Source organism: Morus notabilis, unplaced genomic scaffold, assembly GCF_000414095.1.
Source record: "Morus notabilis unplaced genomic scaffold, ASM41409v2 Scaffold225, whole genome shotgun sequence".
Lineage (NCBI taxonomy): Eukaryota > Viridiplantae > Streptophyta > Magnoliopsida > Rosales > Moraceae > Morus > Morus notabilis.
The window spans coordinates 141,021-155,744 of NW_010357850.1; the positions used below are offsets into that span (position 1 = coordinate 141,021).

General features: G+C 38.2%; 2 protein-coding genes across 4 annotated transcripts; one reads left to right on the forward strand and one right to left on the reverse strand.

Annotated features, from left to right (window-relative positions):
• The first annotated feature begins 450 nt into the window (after positions 1-450).
• Positions 451-8,573, forward strand: LOC21389166 (pre-mRNA-processing factor 19). Of its 3 annotated transcripts, none has more exons than XM_024176429.1 (19): positions 451-585; positions 705-790; positions 1,933-2,004; positions 2,272-2,334; positions 2,751-2,837; positions 3,568-3,709; positions 3,808-3,926; positions 4,114-4,230; positions 4,359-4,454; positions 4,601-4,660; positions 4,870-4,944; positions 5,645-5,749; positions 6,120-6,236; positions 6,318-6,395; positions 6,475-6,571; positions 6,852-6,903; positions 7,841-7,911; positions 8,073-8,215; positions 8,322-8,573. In XM_024176429.1, the coding sequence occupies exons 1-18, from the start codon at positions 573-575 to the stop codon at positions 8,186-8,188; spliced, it is 1,566 nt and encodes a 521-aa protein (XP_024032197.1). In that variant the 5' UTR covers positions 451-572; the 3' UTR covers positions 8,189-8,215; positions 8,322-8,573. The 3 variants fall into 3 exon arrangements, with proteins under 3 accessions (XP_024032197.1, XP_024032202.1, XP_024032190.1); XM_024176434.1 differs by having other exon boundaries at positions 8,340-8,573; XM_024176422.1 differs by having other exon boundaries at positions 8,073-8,573.
• Positions 8,574-8,946: 373 nt separating this feature from the next.
• Positions 8,947-12,351, reverse strand: LOC21389167 (oxidation resistance protein 1). The gene is made up of 8 exons (XM_010090917.2): positions 12,034-12,351; positions 10,836-11,281; positions 10,662-10,734; positions 10,498-10,578; positions 10,334-10,397; positions 9,881-9,968; positions 9,688-9,772; positions 8,947-9,370 (listed from the first exon to the last, which is right to left on the reverse strand). The coding sequence occupies exons 1-8, from the start codon at positions 12,112-12,114 to the stop codon at positions 9,332-9,334; spliced, it is 957 nt and encodes a 318-aa protein (XP_010089219.1). The 5' UTR covers positions 12,115-12,351; the 3' UTR covers positions 8,947-9,331.
• Positions 12,352-14,724: the final 2,373 nt, after the last annotated feature.

Genomic DNA, 14,724 nt, shown 5'->3' on the forward strand with positions numbered 1-14,724 from the left:
TATTTGCTTAATTTTAATGGATGTTATTGTAATTTAGTGTGTTATGAATTTTAAGTTATTTCTAATATGTAAAAAACTAAATAAAAGTAGACAATTTTTGTATCAATTTCAGATTCACGGGTTAATTTCGTGTTACGGGTCATTTTCGGGTCGTGTCGTGTCAACTCGTAAAGTGGTCGTGTCGTGTTTGTGTTGCGGTTTTTAAAAAATTTTGTGTCACGGGTCATATTTGAGTTGACTACAAATTTAAAAAAAAATGATTAAAACACGACACATGACACGAATTGTCATCCCTAACCGTTCTCATGGTTTGCCATTTTGTGCAGGCCTGTTAGGCCTCAGTCTAAGAGTGTGGGCTTCTTGGGCCTCTAAAGTAACGGCGGCCCATCTGATTAAAGCCCGGAAGCAACTGGTCTACAGAAGTAAAGTGAAGCATAACGACTAGGCAGGAGATTTTGTATATCGTCGTGCAAACTCCCTCGCTTCACTTCTCTTTGTCGCTCGCTGAAGCCGCTGAACCAGAAGACCCAACCTCAGAGCCTAGAGCCCTAACTCTCTCTCTCTCTCCTACAATGAACTGTGCAAGTGAGCTCTCTCTCTCTCTCTCTCTTCTTTTCAGTCTCTCTACTGGTTTTTCACTTTTCGAAATTTGGCTCATTTCTGTGTTTAATAATACCCGTGTGGTTGATGCTTCGTCCGTTCAGTTTCCGGTGAGGTGCCGGAGGAGCCTGTCGTCTCCGCGAAGTCTGGATTGCTCTTCGAGAAGCGTTTAATCGAGAGACACATATCGGTAGGTTTTTTTTTTTTTTCCTTTTTTTAAATATGTTGATTTCTAGGGTTTTTGTTTGCTTAGTGGGAAAATGTCGGAAAGTGAAGGGAGAAAAAACTCGTAATTTTTTTCTCCAAAATTGTACGTTTTTCTCGCTTAGTTTGTCGAGTTTTGTTTCGGAATTGAAGAAGGAAAATAAGTGAAAGAGGACGAAGAAAAGAAATGGAAACACGTTTGATCGCGACCGGTCAATTTACTTGGATATCTAGAAATGGTGATCTTTTTCCTTGAAAAAGGAAGATACGACAGTTTGAATATTGAGTTTTCAGCTGCACATGACTTGAGAATTAGAATTCCCTTACCAACGAATTGAGATCTGTTTTTTCGACTGAATTTTTTGGTCGATTCCTTTTGCACATTAAGGGTGTTTTACTTCGCATCAAAGGGAAAAGTAAAAGGAGTTTTGTTTCCTGATTTAATCACGTGTTTGTGGACAAAGTTGAGAATGCGCATTACACAATATACAGAATGAGGAAAGAGAATGAATGCTAAATATACTCATATACCCTTGTTACGTTTACATTTTGTTAGTAAATGGTGGGTTGATTACGTAAAATGTAGTAATTATGTAGATAAGATTCTTATTCCTAAGCTCAGTAAATACTTGAAAGGGACTTGAATTGTTTCCCATTCCACTCTCTATTTTTTAATAGGTAAGTAAACACTAGAAAATAATCAATGATTTCTGTTCTTATGCCTTTACTTTCCATTTTGATCTCATCACCTTTCTCGTTACATTCCTTTATGATTTGCCAAACATGCCCTTAGAAACTATTACTACAATGCAAGCAAGTTCGTGCTTCTAGATTTTATCTTTCATCTGTTTGAAAGCCAACCAAAGGTTATAGAATTCCCACCGTTGACTTGGTTCAACCAGGAATCAGGAGAAACAAATATATCTCTCCCTAAATGAAGTGTTAAAGAAGTTTAGATAGATTGACCCTTTGCTGGAGAATCAGCAACGTGTCAGGATCTTACTTATTTTTCTTTGTTCTTTTGGACAAGAGAGAAAATAAATAAATGCACAGAGTCTAGTATCTGACTTGGGCCATGTTTTAGTGTTCGGACTGATAACACTTTGTTACGTTCTGTTATCTGACTAGGATTATGGAAAATGCCCAATAACGGGTGAACCACTCACAATGGACGACCTTGTTCCAATCAAAACAGGCAAGGTATGTTCATGGTTATTTACCCCCCCTTTTTTTTTCATGCTTTACCTTTTCTTTGCTGTTCTTATTCATTTCTGCATGTGAGGCCCCTTTGGAAACCCCTTGGGCCTACACTCTAGAATGGATTGTAGCTCATTCCATCTTTGTAGAAGATGAAATTTTGGTTCTCCAATATGATGCCTAAGATATTCAAATTGTTATAAGTAGTTCGTGCCCTGTCATCAATATAAACTCTTCTGTTGATTTACTTTGTTTTGGCTTGTAATGCAGATAGTGCGGCCAAGACCTGTGCAAGCTGCTAGCATCCCTGGCATGCTTGGGATGTTCCAAACTGTATGTGTTTTTGCCTTTGAAACTTTCTATATTTTTCTTCACATTTTTAGTTCTTAAAATATGACATTAAAGGCTTATAAGATTGATTGGTTAATGTTGAAAACTTTGTACGGAAATGCAAGGGGTGTGAGGAGAGAGATAAAAAAAAAAGTGGAAAGGGATGAGCTCAATGCCATAGGAGACATGCTGGCAATAAATTTGGGTTTCACCACCAATAGAATTCCGCAAGCCTTAAATTTGGATAGCTAGGTTAATGTTATTATCTCCTACCTTTTGGTTACCTTACAGTGATTATTGGTTTATGTTATTGATCTACGCTTCATTTTTAATCTCAAAAGCAATTTCCAATTTTCCAGTCTTATATAATGTATTATGGAGTAAGTCTTTTTCATTTATTTTCTTTTCATTGAAAATAGGAATGGGATAGTTTGATGCTATCCAATTTTGCATTGGAGCAACAGCTACACACTGCAAGACAAGAGCTAAGTCATGCTCTATACCAGGTATCCTTGGAATAAAAGTTAATATTCTTTTTTCTATTTGCATTTACTAGAATATTCATCCTGCACAATTTTGCTTGATTCAAACAATGTATGTACACAAGCGTCAGGATGTACTTAATAGTTTCAAATGCGATTCAATGTATGCCCTCTTTCATGGTTCTTTGTATTATAGGTCTATATAACTGATGTTAAATGTGCTCAATATTCTAGTTCTCGTTTGTGGGTTTTCTCAATTATGTTTGAATGTTTCTGCTGCTAAATTGATTGCACCAATTCTTATCTTATTTTAGAAACCAGAAAAAACCTGGGTTCATGTAAAGAGACACCTTAACGGACAAAATGGAAATTGCAATAGTTGCTTTCTTGATAATTGCCTTCAAACTATTGGTTGAGGTCTTCTCTGATTTCTCATTTGCGATCAGTAATGATACTGTGACAGGGAACAACTTTTATGTATTTGGATCTCTGTACAACTATTGCAAGCTCATCTTTCAGTGTTCTATTTGTTAAGGATGGGCTTTCCAAACCATTGCTTCAATATTTATTTTTTGTTTATTTATAGTCCAATGTACGGATCCTTGTTTTGAATTGCACTTTGCTATTTTCATTTTCAACGGGACCTCATTGGGTTTTTCATCAATGGTCTTTTTCACTTGTTGATTGCTGGAAAAAAATGGGAACTTCCAGTTTGTTATGCCTGGTTTTTTATTTATTCGTTGTGTGTTGGCAGCATGATGCTGCTTGCCGTGTGATTGCAAGGCTGAAGAAAGAAAGAGACGAAGCACGATCACTACTTGCTCAGGTTGAGAGACATGTACCAATGCCAGCATCAGCGCCGATTGTAGTAAATGCTGTTGGCAATGGGAGAACAGGTTCTTAGTTTTATATTTTTGTGGTAAAGTTAGTGTAACTGGAAAGCTGGACTAAGTTTAGCTTAGTAGTCACTTGACTTGTTAAATTTCTTCTGTAGCTGCTGTTGATGGAGTGGGCCCTGGTGGAAACAATATACGTCCTGGAATATCTGCTGGTGTATTTGAAGAGCTCACCGAATGCAATGCTGCTCTTTCACAGCAGCGGAAAAAACGGCAGGTATCATATGTGACTGATAATATTTCATTTTACAGATGATTTTGCTTTTATCATACTGAGATTCTCAGGTTTATTCAATTGCCTGGTCTTAAGTAGGAAGTGATTGTGAGTGCAGTTTCTTTGTCGTTTATTAGAGATTTCTTAACTCTGTTTTTCTTTTCCCCCGGGATGCATTTGGGTCCTGTAGATACCCTCAACATTGGCTCCTGTTGATGATTTAGAGAGGTATACCCAGATATCTAGTCATCCGCTTCACAAAACTAGCAAACCAGGCATTGTGTCTATTGATATACATCACGAAAAGGTACGAAATTCTTCTATTTGGATTTTGTGTGCAGTGTCAAGATTCTAGTGGAATGGTATCATTATCATAAATAATTAAAACGTTGTATAGTTCGCTGATCACAGCCCTTTTTTTCTTTGGAGTATCAGGACATTATTGCAACTGGTGGCATTGATACAAATGCTGTAATTTTTGACCGCTCATCTGGAGAAATCCTATCTACTCTTAATGGTCACTCAAAGAAGGTTTATTACTTAGTAGATTGTTTTGTTGTTATACCAAAACAAAAAACAAAAAAAAAAAAAAGGAAGAAGAACCCTGTAGTTTGTATAGTTTAAGGCCTTTTATTCTCAGTAAACTTGTTGAATAGTTGCAACTTTTCTTTTGGTAGGTTACCAGTGTAAAATTTGTGGCTCCGGATGACCTTTTCTTGACTGGGTCAGCAGATAAGGTAAACCACGTTTCATCTTTTTACCTCTATTTTGACATGGATATGATGGTTGGATTCAATGAACTAAAATGAACGCATAATTTATTTATTCAACTAAGATCTTTAAAGCCCTTAAATTTTTAAACTCTGTTATATGTTCCATGCCATTCTTTGAATATGGGTTTTACCGTTGTTGTAATCATTATATCATAGCTATCTTGATGTTGCAGACAGTGCGTATATGGCAAGGATCTGATAATGGGAACTATATTTGCAACCACGTTCTGAGAGATCATAATGCTGAGGTAAATATGTTTGAAATCACGTCTACAGACACACACACACATTAGAACCAGTTTGACTTATTGAATTATGAAGCCATGGCCTATCCTTGTTACCAAGTTTGCTACCCTGGGTAGACAATGTGTTGGAAATGATTTGTAGAGATGAACAATGAGTGCCTAAAAAGAGCGAAGGAAAGATAAACTTTCCTGGAATTGGGAATTTATCAACAGATGATGAATTGATTCCTTATGATCTTAGTACTCAAATTTAGAATGATCATATATTTATCCATTGGTTGCTTGAAGAATTATGTAGAAAGAGTCATGGTTGTGGAATAAATATTTGAAGCTCTATCATTAAGTTAAGAATAACAGATGAAGAGTACCTGTTAGGGCATACGCGTTGCATTTCTACAAAGTTAATCAGGGCAGTTTAAGAGTACCTGTTAGGGCATATGTTGCATTCCTATAAAGTTAATTAGAGCAGTATGTTTACCCTGTAATGGAGAGAGAAAATTTCTTATATAAGCTTGTGTAGTATGACTATCACGCATAAGCAATGCTACTGTTGAGCTATCTATGCGCATCAGAGGGCTTAATATTTGCGGTTCATTGTCTATTTATTCTCATTTCTCATGCTGTCTATTTATGTGCTCTTTTTTCCTTGCTAGAATTTTAGTTTTATTTATAATTATCTCTAATTTTGAGTTTTATGATTTAGGTGCAAGCTGTTACGGTCCATGCCACAAATAACTACTTTGTGACTGCTTCTCTTGATAAAACATGGTGCTTTTATGAGCTTTCTTCTGGATTGTGTCTTACACAGGTTTTGGCATATCCCTCCCTCCTAACCTTCATCTCCAAAACTAGGATGAATTCTTTTAATTTTTTAATATATATATATATATATATATGTATAGTATTTCGTTTTAGTCTTCATAGAATATTCTTCTATTGAAAGGATATCATACAATAGATAGACTTATTGTTCAAAGGCCGATAGAAATTTGTAAATGCACTGTTACAGCACATTGCAAGATGAAGAGTGGAAAATCTTCATAAAATTCTGGAAGTTATCTATATCTATATCTAGTCACCTTATTCTAAACACAGGAAAATGTTTGTAGTATGGTTGTATTTGTATCTCTCTCTCGTGCATGAGTAGATGACTAAATGTAACTCTCTCATTCTTGCAGGTTGAAGACACTTCAGGAACTGAGGGCTACACGTCTGCGGCATTTCATCCCGATGGTCTCATCCTTGGAACAGGCACCTCCGAGGCACTTGTTAAAATTTGGGATGTGAAAACTCAGGTTAAGAGTTATAAGTTATTTTCAACCTTTAGTTTGCTTTCATATCTTTTTGACCTCGCTTCATTTACTATCTGTTTACAGACAAACGTTGCCAAATTTGATGGACATGTTGGAGCAGTAACTGCTATATCTTTCTCGGAAAATGGTTACTTCCTTGCGGTAGGTGTTCTTCCAGAAGATTAAAGTGGATATAGAGTGATAACATCATATCGTGATTTGTTATCTCTGAAATGAACAGACTGCAGCTAGTGATGGTGTAAAGCTTTGGGATCTGCGCAAATTGAGGAACTTCAGGACATTTGCTCCTTATGATCCAGAGACGCCAACAAATTCTGGTATGTTTATTTCTATGGCATACCCTAAATGATGATGTTAGCTCTGTGGAAGCTAATTGAATCAATTCAATGATGATCTTTAACGAGTTTCTCATTTTTCTCTCTCTAGTGGTGCTGTGTTTGCTCATGTTTTCTGGTTATGTACTTTATTGTTGTCTTTTTTTTTTTTTTTTTGCAAGGTGTCTGTTGATGGTGCTCTGTGGATAATTTATTTGTATTTTTAGTTCCAATGTTATGCAAGTTTTTTCTTTGTATGATGGTAGCTGTTCTGGTTTTGCAGTTGAGTTTGACCATAGTGGTAGTTACCTTGCACTTGCGGGTTCTGATATAAGGTGAGTATTGAAAGACTCCCAGCTTTAATTTGCTTTGTGCTTCTAGTCCTGACAGTTTCTGACTGAGTGATGTTGAAATAAGCTTCCCAGTAGGCCGGTGATAATTTCCTATTGCCTTTATTATACAATATTAGAGCTTGGATGTGTCGGTGTGATCGATGTATTGTATCTCATGTCTATGAATCATCTACATTCCCAACTTAGAGCCACCACCTTGAAATAACTAGGCCTTCATATAATTCAATTCTGAGGTGGTCCTAGACTCCTGGTGAAACTTGATTCATCCCAGATCCGAATGTTGCTTAACTAAGTTTTCTTTTTTAATCATGACATACTTAAAGATCACGTATCTGGGTGAGTATAACCATCTAAGTTATTGACGTCAGACTGGGATAGAATTGAGAATAGAGTTAGAATTGAAAGAGAAGAAGAGAGAATCACGAGGAAAAATAGAACCAGAATAGAGATGGGAGTAGAACCGGAGAAATGAAACAAAGGATTCAAGAGGAGGAAACTGGAAAATCAATATTAATTAATCATCAAACTCTGATATGAAATTACATTCACTAAGGTATGTATTAAAATCCAAAACTAATTAGATAAACTCGAGTAAATAATTTAAATAATCCTAGAGATAAACACAAGTTAGATTTAAAATTAAGTACTTGACATAAAATGTATTGAAAGAGACACAAATTCAAATTGAAATTTCTAATCTTTGCTCTGCATCAATTATCCAGTAGAATGCAGAAAACTTAAAATTGAATAAGTTGCAATTTCTGGATCTTTTACCTGGGAAAACACTTTAAATTTAGTGTTACCTGTGAAAACACTTTAAATTTAGTGTTTCCGAAATAACAAACTATACTCCATTTTTCTAGTATTATCTAGTTGATCATACTATACAGTACTAACTTTTAGGATTCTACTGCTGCAGGGTTTACCAGGTTGCTAATGTGAAATCAGAATGGAACTGTATCAAAACTTTCCCTGATTTGTCGGGCACAGGTATGACCTTTATTATTAGCAGTAGCTTAAAATGTGGTTGATTTTTTTTTTTTTTTTTTTTTTTTTTTTTTTTTTTAATGTCAGTAACATCCCAATTTGGTCTTAGAGGGTTAAATTAAGCTTTATTTTTCCAATAAAGTAACATCCTAATTTGAATTCAGGTAAAGTTACTTCAGTGAAATTTGGTCCGGATGCAAAGTACCTTGCAGTGGGATCAATGGACAGAAACCTTCGCATTTTCGGCCTACCTGGAGATAATGATGTAATGGAGTCTTGAAGCAAACTTAAACTTGCCCAAATCTTGGTATTGCACTGTTTTGCTGTGCCTCTAGTTTCTGTTACCTTTAGTGCTGATTCATGTTTTTGGGACTTGATGCCGACATTCTCATTCGTTGGCCCTGTTCCGGTAGTTCTGAAACAATGAACAGGATGATGGCAGGTCTCAAAGCCTGCATTTTGGCATAGCATGCGGCAGCTACAATTGCAGTTATCAGCTGAGTTGTGACATTCTTTTAAATAGCCAGTGTTAGAACTTAGGCACATGCTCTCTTGTACTATGATCTTATTTTGTTATTTGTTCGTCTTCAAATGTACTATGGCCAGACAGATGTTAAATATACAGAGTATGCAGTTTCTTAAAATGGTGAAATGGGCTTATTATCTATCGATGTTTGTTTCTGAGTGCCTTGGTGCACCGGTAATTTTACCTGAGTAATGGCTTCATTAGCCAATTTGGGTTGAACTTACTAAATATGCTCCATGAAAAAATGTGACAAGAACGTACAGCTTTCTTCTTCTTCTACTACTACTACCTTTTTTTTTTTTTTTTTTTTTCAAGGTAAGATCAGCTTTTAGATACGAGTGCTACATTTCCACGCCTCAGAAAATGCATATATTGAGGATATTTTTTTCCCCCTCGCGTAAGCTTAGCTATTAATTTGATTTGAGCAGTAACATAAACATATTTGTCCATATTTATCTTCCAACGGAGCCAAATATGAATGTGGAAATTATGCATATTTATTCACACGTTCATGGCAATAATTTAAGAAAGCTGAAAAGAAAAACTGAAGAGGTGTAGCTTATAGACCATGACAAATGAGAATTAAATTTGCAAAAGAATTTACAGTTGCAGCTGTCTTCTGCTAGCACCATGTCATGTAATATGTTTCAATCTGAAACAATCTGAATAGTCTATTCTAGGCACTAACATGAAAAGTTAACAAAAGTAGAACAACAAACGCCACAAATACTATGAGCTACAACACCATATCTAACAATTTAGCCAAGAGAGTAAAAGAGATTAAATAAAAGCCCTGCAGCATCTAAAAGGTAGGCCAAAAACATGAAAAGTGAAGCAAAGGAACAAGGAATCCGATCACGAAACTAGGTAAAACGCAGAAGACATCTCAGCGTTGTGTCAAGTGAGGTATTGCGAGGCATGCGTAAAACCCCATAGCTGCAAAAGCAAAAAAAAAAAAAAAAAAAAAAAAAAAAAAAAAAAAACCAAAGATCCAATTGATATGCCATGATAAATTGAACTGTTTTATATCGCATCAAATATTCATAGCAAATGTACAACCGTTAATATAAAATGGAATAATACCGTTAAGTATAAAACGGAAGGATGCAACATGGTAGGCCAAATGCCAAACAAATGCGTAAAGTATACGTAACTACAAATTACTCAAAAGTCAGAAAAGATGATGACAATGAGAGAGTATAGTGATGATACGGAACATAAAATGTGAAAGTGTTTTGAAAAGCGAGAAGTACCTCAACATTCTTCAACTCAAACTCGGGTTTATGAGCCAAGCACATGTTTCCAAACGTTTCACAAGGTCCACTGGTCCCATTTAAGCTTTAGAAACAAGAGTTCACAACCACGAGAATGAAAGAATGAGCATTTCAATTCATCACACAAGTGGAAATTAAACCGAGACTCAGATATACAAGAAAAGCAACTTACAGGTCCCCATCCAAGCACAAAGCAAAGTTGCCACCGGCACCAAGTGCAAGCTGGTCGTCTAGACACAGGTAATAATACCTGTTGGCACCTATTTGGACAAATCAGGTAAAGTTTTAGGAATAAACTAAGAATAAAATAAATTAGCGGCAGTAGATAACTAGATATCGATATCTAGATGTCCATGCATCATAGCAGGCTAAGCTGTATACAGAAGATAGTAATTTTCAAATTTTGGAACTTCCTTCAGCACTAGAAGCCAAATGCTAAGAAATTCCAGGACCCTAACATCAGAAAGCTTCCAAAAACAAATGAGAAGAACGACAAGAATGAGTTTGTGATCAACTGGCTGACCAAATACATACTCCTATTGTCTCTTTTCTTGATGAAGAATATGATATCAACTGTTGAATCTAACTGGCATGCCAAAAAGAGAACATCCATAAAAGTGCTTACCAGTTGGTCTAAATAGCCTTGGCTCACCATATATAGTTGTGAAAACAAATGTTTGGTTTGTCCCCTGGAATTAATAGAAGATAAAAAAGGTTTAAAAAAAAAAGCAAAACTCGCAGATCAATCACAATAAGAGAAAAGAAAGACACTTTAGTGTGTTAACTAACTTGAAATTTTCTCTGCGCCGTAGGTTTCAAGGGGCAATCTAGAAGACCACCAAAAACAGCACCTTGCTTATCTCCAACAATCTAGAAAACATAAACACTAAACATTATCATCCCAACTTTGTTAACAATCGAATTAATGACTTAACACAGAGGCATCGGCATACCAGCAAACAAGGACCAGAAAGCTCAGCACTTCTGCGGATAAGCGTACGGAGTGATATACCATGTTTCAACGTACTGCCCTTCATTTTAAAGAATCAATATTCAATAAGAACCAAATGCTGAAAGAACAAAAAGGCCAATTTAGCTACAGGCTATATCAATTTTAGTAGTTTTACCTATAAAGTAAGACCCATTGGCACCCTTTAACAATATTTGGAATCGATGAAAACAAGAATTCGTACAAGTCTGGGGAAATGAAAACAGATTCGTCCATGAGATTGCATAAGGACGCCTTCTGCAAACTAAGATGGTCAACTGCTTCTTCGAACACCTCAGAACAACTTGTGCTACCGCCGGAGGCCTTCGCGTCAAGGATTTCATCTTTCGCCTGGTCACTTTGTGTTTCTTTCTTCTCCTTTACTGTATTACTACATGGTGTATGACTATCCAATAATTCATCTTGACATTTTAAATTTCTGCTTTTATATCTAAGGGGAAGGGATGGAATCAGCTTGAATTCATGCTGATGCTTGTCTGGTCCAGAACCATCAAAGCCTATTGAAGGGATAATGTAGGAGAAATATGAGGTCAAAGATTTTCCCCCATTAGAATATGGCCTGGCCTACACATTTACAAGACGTAACATCACAACTTTATACATATTAACTGGAAAAGAGGCCATAAATATTCATTTGGCCAATTGGAATATATTTCACACTTAAATACAAGCACTTAGACAAGGATAATTCTCTGAAGGGCATGAAGAGGGGGAAAAGAAGAAAAAAGAAAAAAAAAAAACTATTGGTAACATAGTTCTGGTCAGATTTCATCAAGTTACGTTAAATTGTCGTACTTTTTAAAATTATGATCTGAACGTTTTAAAATTGTGTCCTACTTTCATACCTTTCACAAAATTCTCCTTCAAAAAAAAAAAAAAAAAGATTTGCAATAGAATTAAGTAGTTTTCTCCACATAGAGACCATAACAATATTGAAGAAAAGCATAAAGCTTAATTTTTTATCTCATGGGCGGATCAAAAACTCCAAAAGGCCAACGACCCACCAAGGTTTATTGGATGAATATGAAAAATAAAAGGGAAAAAACCTCCAAATCACCGGAAAATTCGTATTATTGCTCCTCCAATAAGATATTAAGCAATAAAAATGAAAAGTAAAACAAAACCAGAGCAAAAATACACAATTCATCAGCTAACAAAATTGCCACAAACACCCAGATCTCAAAATCCTCGGGGGAACAAAAAAAAAAAAAAAAAAAATAAAAATAAAAATCCCAGTTTACCCATCAAGCTCAAGTTTTTAACTGCCAAAAATAAATGAAAGTGATTGCATTAGGCATTGCATATAAATAAATTACCTGATTCTGAGAAGAAGAGTTTTCGGAATCACGAAAGAGACGAGAAAACTTCTCTGAAACTTTCTCTTTCAATGAATGCATTGAGAATAATATCCTCCAGAGGAAGGAGAAGAATTTGCAGAGTGGTGAATCTCAGGGGTTCCTTCTTACTTGCATTATATTTTTTATTATTTTCTTTGGTATAAATTGTATTCTTGTGATTTAATTTAATTTATTTGTTTGTTTGTAAAGAGGAGCAAAAAAGGAAGCGTCGGTGAGGGGGAAAAGGAAAGGAAAGACGGGTGGCAGAGACAGCAATCAACGGGGAAATGAAGGCTTGTTTTGGTGGGGGACTCTGCTTTTTTTTATTGTACAAAACACCCTTTTCTTTCTTTAACTTTTCTTTTCTTTTGTTTGTTTGTTTTTTTTTAAAAAGAGGGCTAAATTTTTTTTAATAGTTAAATCTGCACATTTTTTAATTTTACGTGTTTATATGCGATAAAAACTTGACAAAGAGAGTAGAGATTTCTATTTACAAGTGTTATGTGGGAAACTGTGCCGGACACCTGGACGAGCGATAGTGCGACACGTGGCCTTAACTACTCCCCGCCAAGCAACAACGCTCGACGTCTACAGCTCTAAAGAGCCCAAGCACGAATCCCAACTCAGGGCGACGATTCCTTCTGGCGTCGACTGATCGTGCTGTCGAGCGTAAGGCACAAAGATCCCTCGACCGCATAATCGACTACCAAGAAGGACGATTGGGTTAAGCGGCGTCACTGGCGACGAAGGGAACGTTTTCTAGAGGACGTGGCAAGTTGCGTATAAAGGTGGGAGACGTCAGCAGGCATTAATTGCAAGCTCTTAAACTGCCCCACAGGGGACAGGATAGTGTTACAGGGGCGCACAGAGCCGTAATGAAAGACTAATTGGCTGAGTGAACAGTGCTGATTAGTGGGCTACATCTGGGCCTAAAAAGGGAAAGCACTTAAGTGCTTCTGCCTAGGAGGGAAACCCACCTAGCGAAGAAAGCTCAATATAAAAGAAGGAAGACCCCCTACGAGGAGGGGGTTCAGATCCAAGAAGAGGAAAAAGGAGAGTGAGAGATAGCAATTGATGTAAATTGTAAATCCCCTCAAAAAGAAATATACAACCACAGTGGATGTAGCTCAAATTTTACAGAGTGAACCACTAAAAAATTTCGTGTCTTCTTTATCTATGCACATCCCAAAACAATAAACTTTCACACACATTCAACACATAGGCCGGTAATCCAAAGGGAAACCAAGAGGTAACCCGGCCGGTTTTTGTTGACGAGAAACCACCGTCAACAATTGGTGACTCCGCTGGGGAATGAAAGCGTTCGACCCCCAACAACATAGTTAGCAAGCGCGCCTCTAAGAGAGATAGACGGAACCGCCATCCATCCAGGGAATAGTGGGATGGAAGGAGATCTACACCCGGTCGGAGATGAAGTTCCACCCCCAGACGCGCCACGGCCGGATCCTGTGCAGATGCAGGCCCAACTGACCACTCTAACTGAGCTGGTACGTGGGCTGATGACCGTGGTTGAGCGCTTAGATGGGAGGAACTCTATGCCGCCGTTAGAAGATGCCCCGAGGCTGCAGGAACCTGCCATGGCTGGAAACCCGAACCCCGGGGACCACCCATGCATCCAAGAGGGAACCGGGGACAGCGAGAATCATCGGGGCCCTCCTAGGCCTCGGCCTTCCCAATCCTCTGGCAGCTGTTTAAGGGCCGCCGGACTCTGAGCTCCCGAGGACCAGGCACCAAGGGGTCCGGGAAATCCTGAGGTATTACCCCAGAATCCAGGAGGAAACCCGCTAGGAGACTCGGGATCAGTACATGCGGGCGGCCAGGCCATGGGTGGACCTAACGCTCAGAGGGCAGAGGCATCGAGAGTAGCTGGCTCGGCCATTTCAACAGAAGAAGCACGCACCATCATGGAACGTATGGCCAGCCTGGAGCAAAAACTGACGGGGGACGTGGCAGGTCTAAAAACGAACATGGGGTGAGTGGCTGAGGTGGTAAACGTCGACATCACTCCCAGCCGCACACATGACCATCCGTTTATCGAAGAGATAATGGCGCCCCTTCTCCTCGATAAATATAGATCGCCGTCGATCCCACCATATGATGGTCGAGGGGATCCCGACGACCATTTGGAGATGTACACAGGGCACATGCTCTTGCACGGGTATGCTGAGGAGATCATGTGCCGAGCCTTTCGGAACCATTTGACGGACTCTGCTCGAAGATGGTTCCGGACGCTGAGGCCAAACTCTATCTCGAGTTGGGATGAGTTGAAGGAAGCATTCTCTCTCCAATTCATAGGGGTTAAAAAGTACGTCCCCCCGAAGCAGAATCTGACGGCAATATATCAAAAGTCAAACGAGTCATTAAGGGAATGGCTCGCGCGATATGGCGAAGCGGTCGCCGCCACGACGGATATAACAGACAGAGAGGCCTTGATGGGGGCCTTATCTAGCATGAAGAAAATTACCCCCTTCAAAAGAGAGCTGAACCGGAAACCCCCGTCCAGCTACAGGGAATTTCTGGCACGAGCGCAGGGGTACATCTACGCCGAAGAGGCGGACGCAAATGACCCCGAGCACAGGTCCAACAAGAATAAAGGAACCGAGCAAGGGTCGACGCCTGTGAAACAAGACAGGAAGAAGCGTCGAGGTGGAG

Excerpts from the sequence above, each read along its gene's own strand:
- LOC21389166 (XM_024176422.1), top strand. Across the intron at positions 3,710-3,807 it reads TGTTGGCAATGGGAGAACAG|CTGCTGTTGATGGAGTGGGC; the intron begins GTTCTTAGTTTT and ends TTTCTTCTGTAG. Across the intron at positions 4,661-4,869 it reads TGACTGGGTCAGCAGATAAG|ACAGTGCGTATATGGCAAGG; the intron begins GTAAACCACGTT and ends TTGATGTTGCAG.
- LOC21389167 (XM_010090917.2), bottom strand. The coding sequence starts at position 12,114 with ATGCATTCATTGAAAGAGAAAGTTTCAGAGAAGTTTTCTCGTCTCTTT. Across the intron at positions 11,282-12,033 it reads ACTCTTCTTCTCAGAATCAG|GCCAGGCCATATTCTAATGG; the intron begins GTAATTTATTTA and ends GTAAATGTGTAG. Across the intron at positions 10,398-10,497 it reads CGGCGCAGAGAAAATTTCAA|GGGACAAACCAAACATTTGT; the intron begins GTTAGTTAACAC and ends TATTAATTCCAG.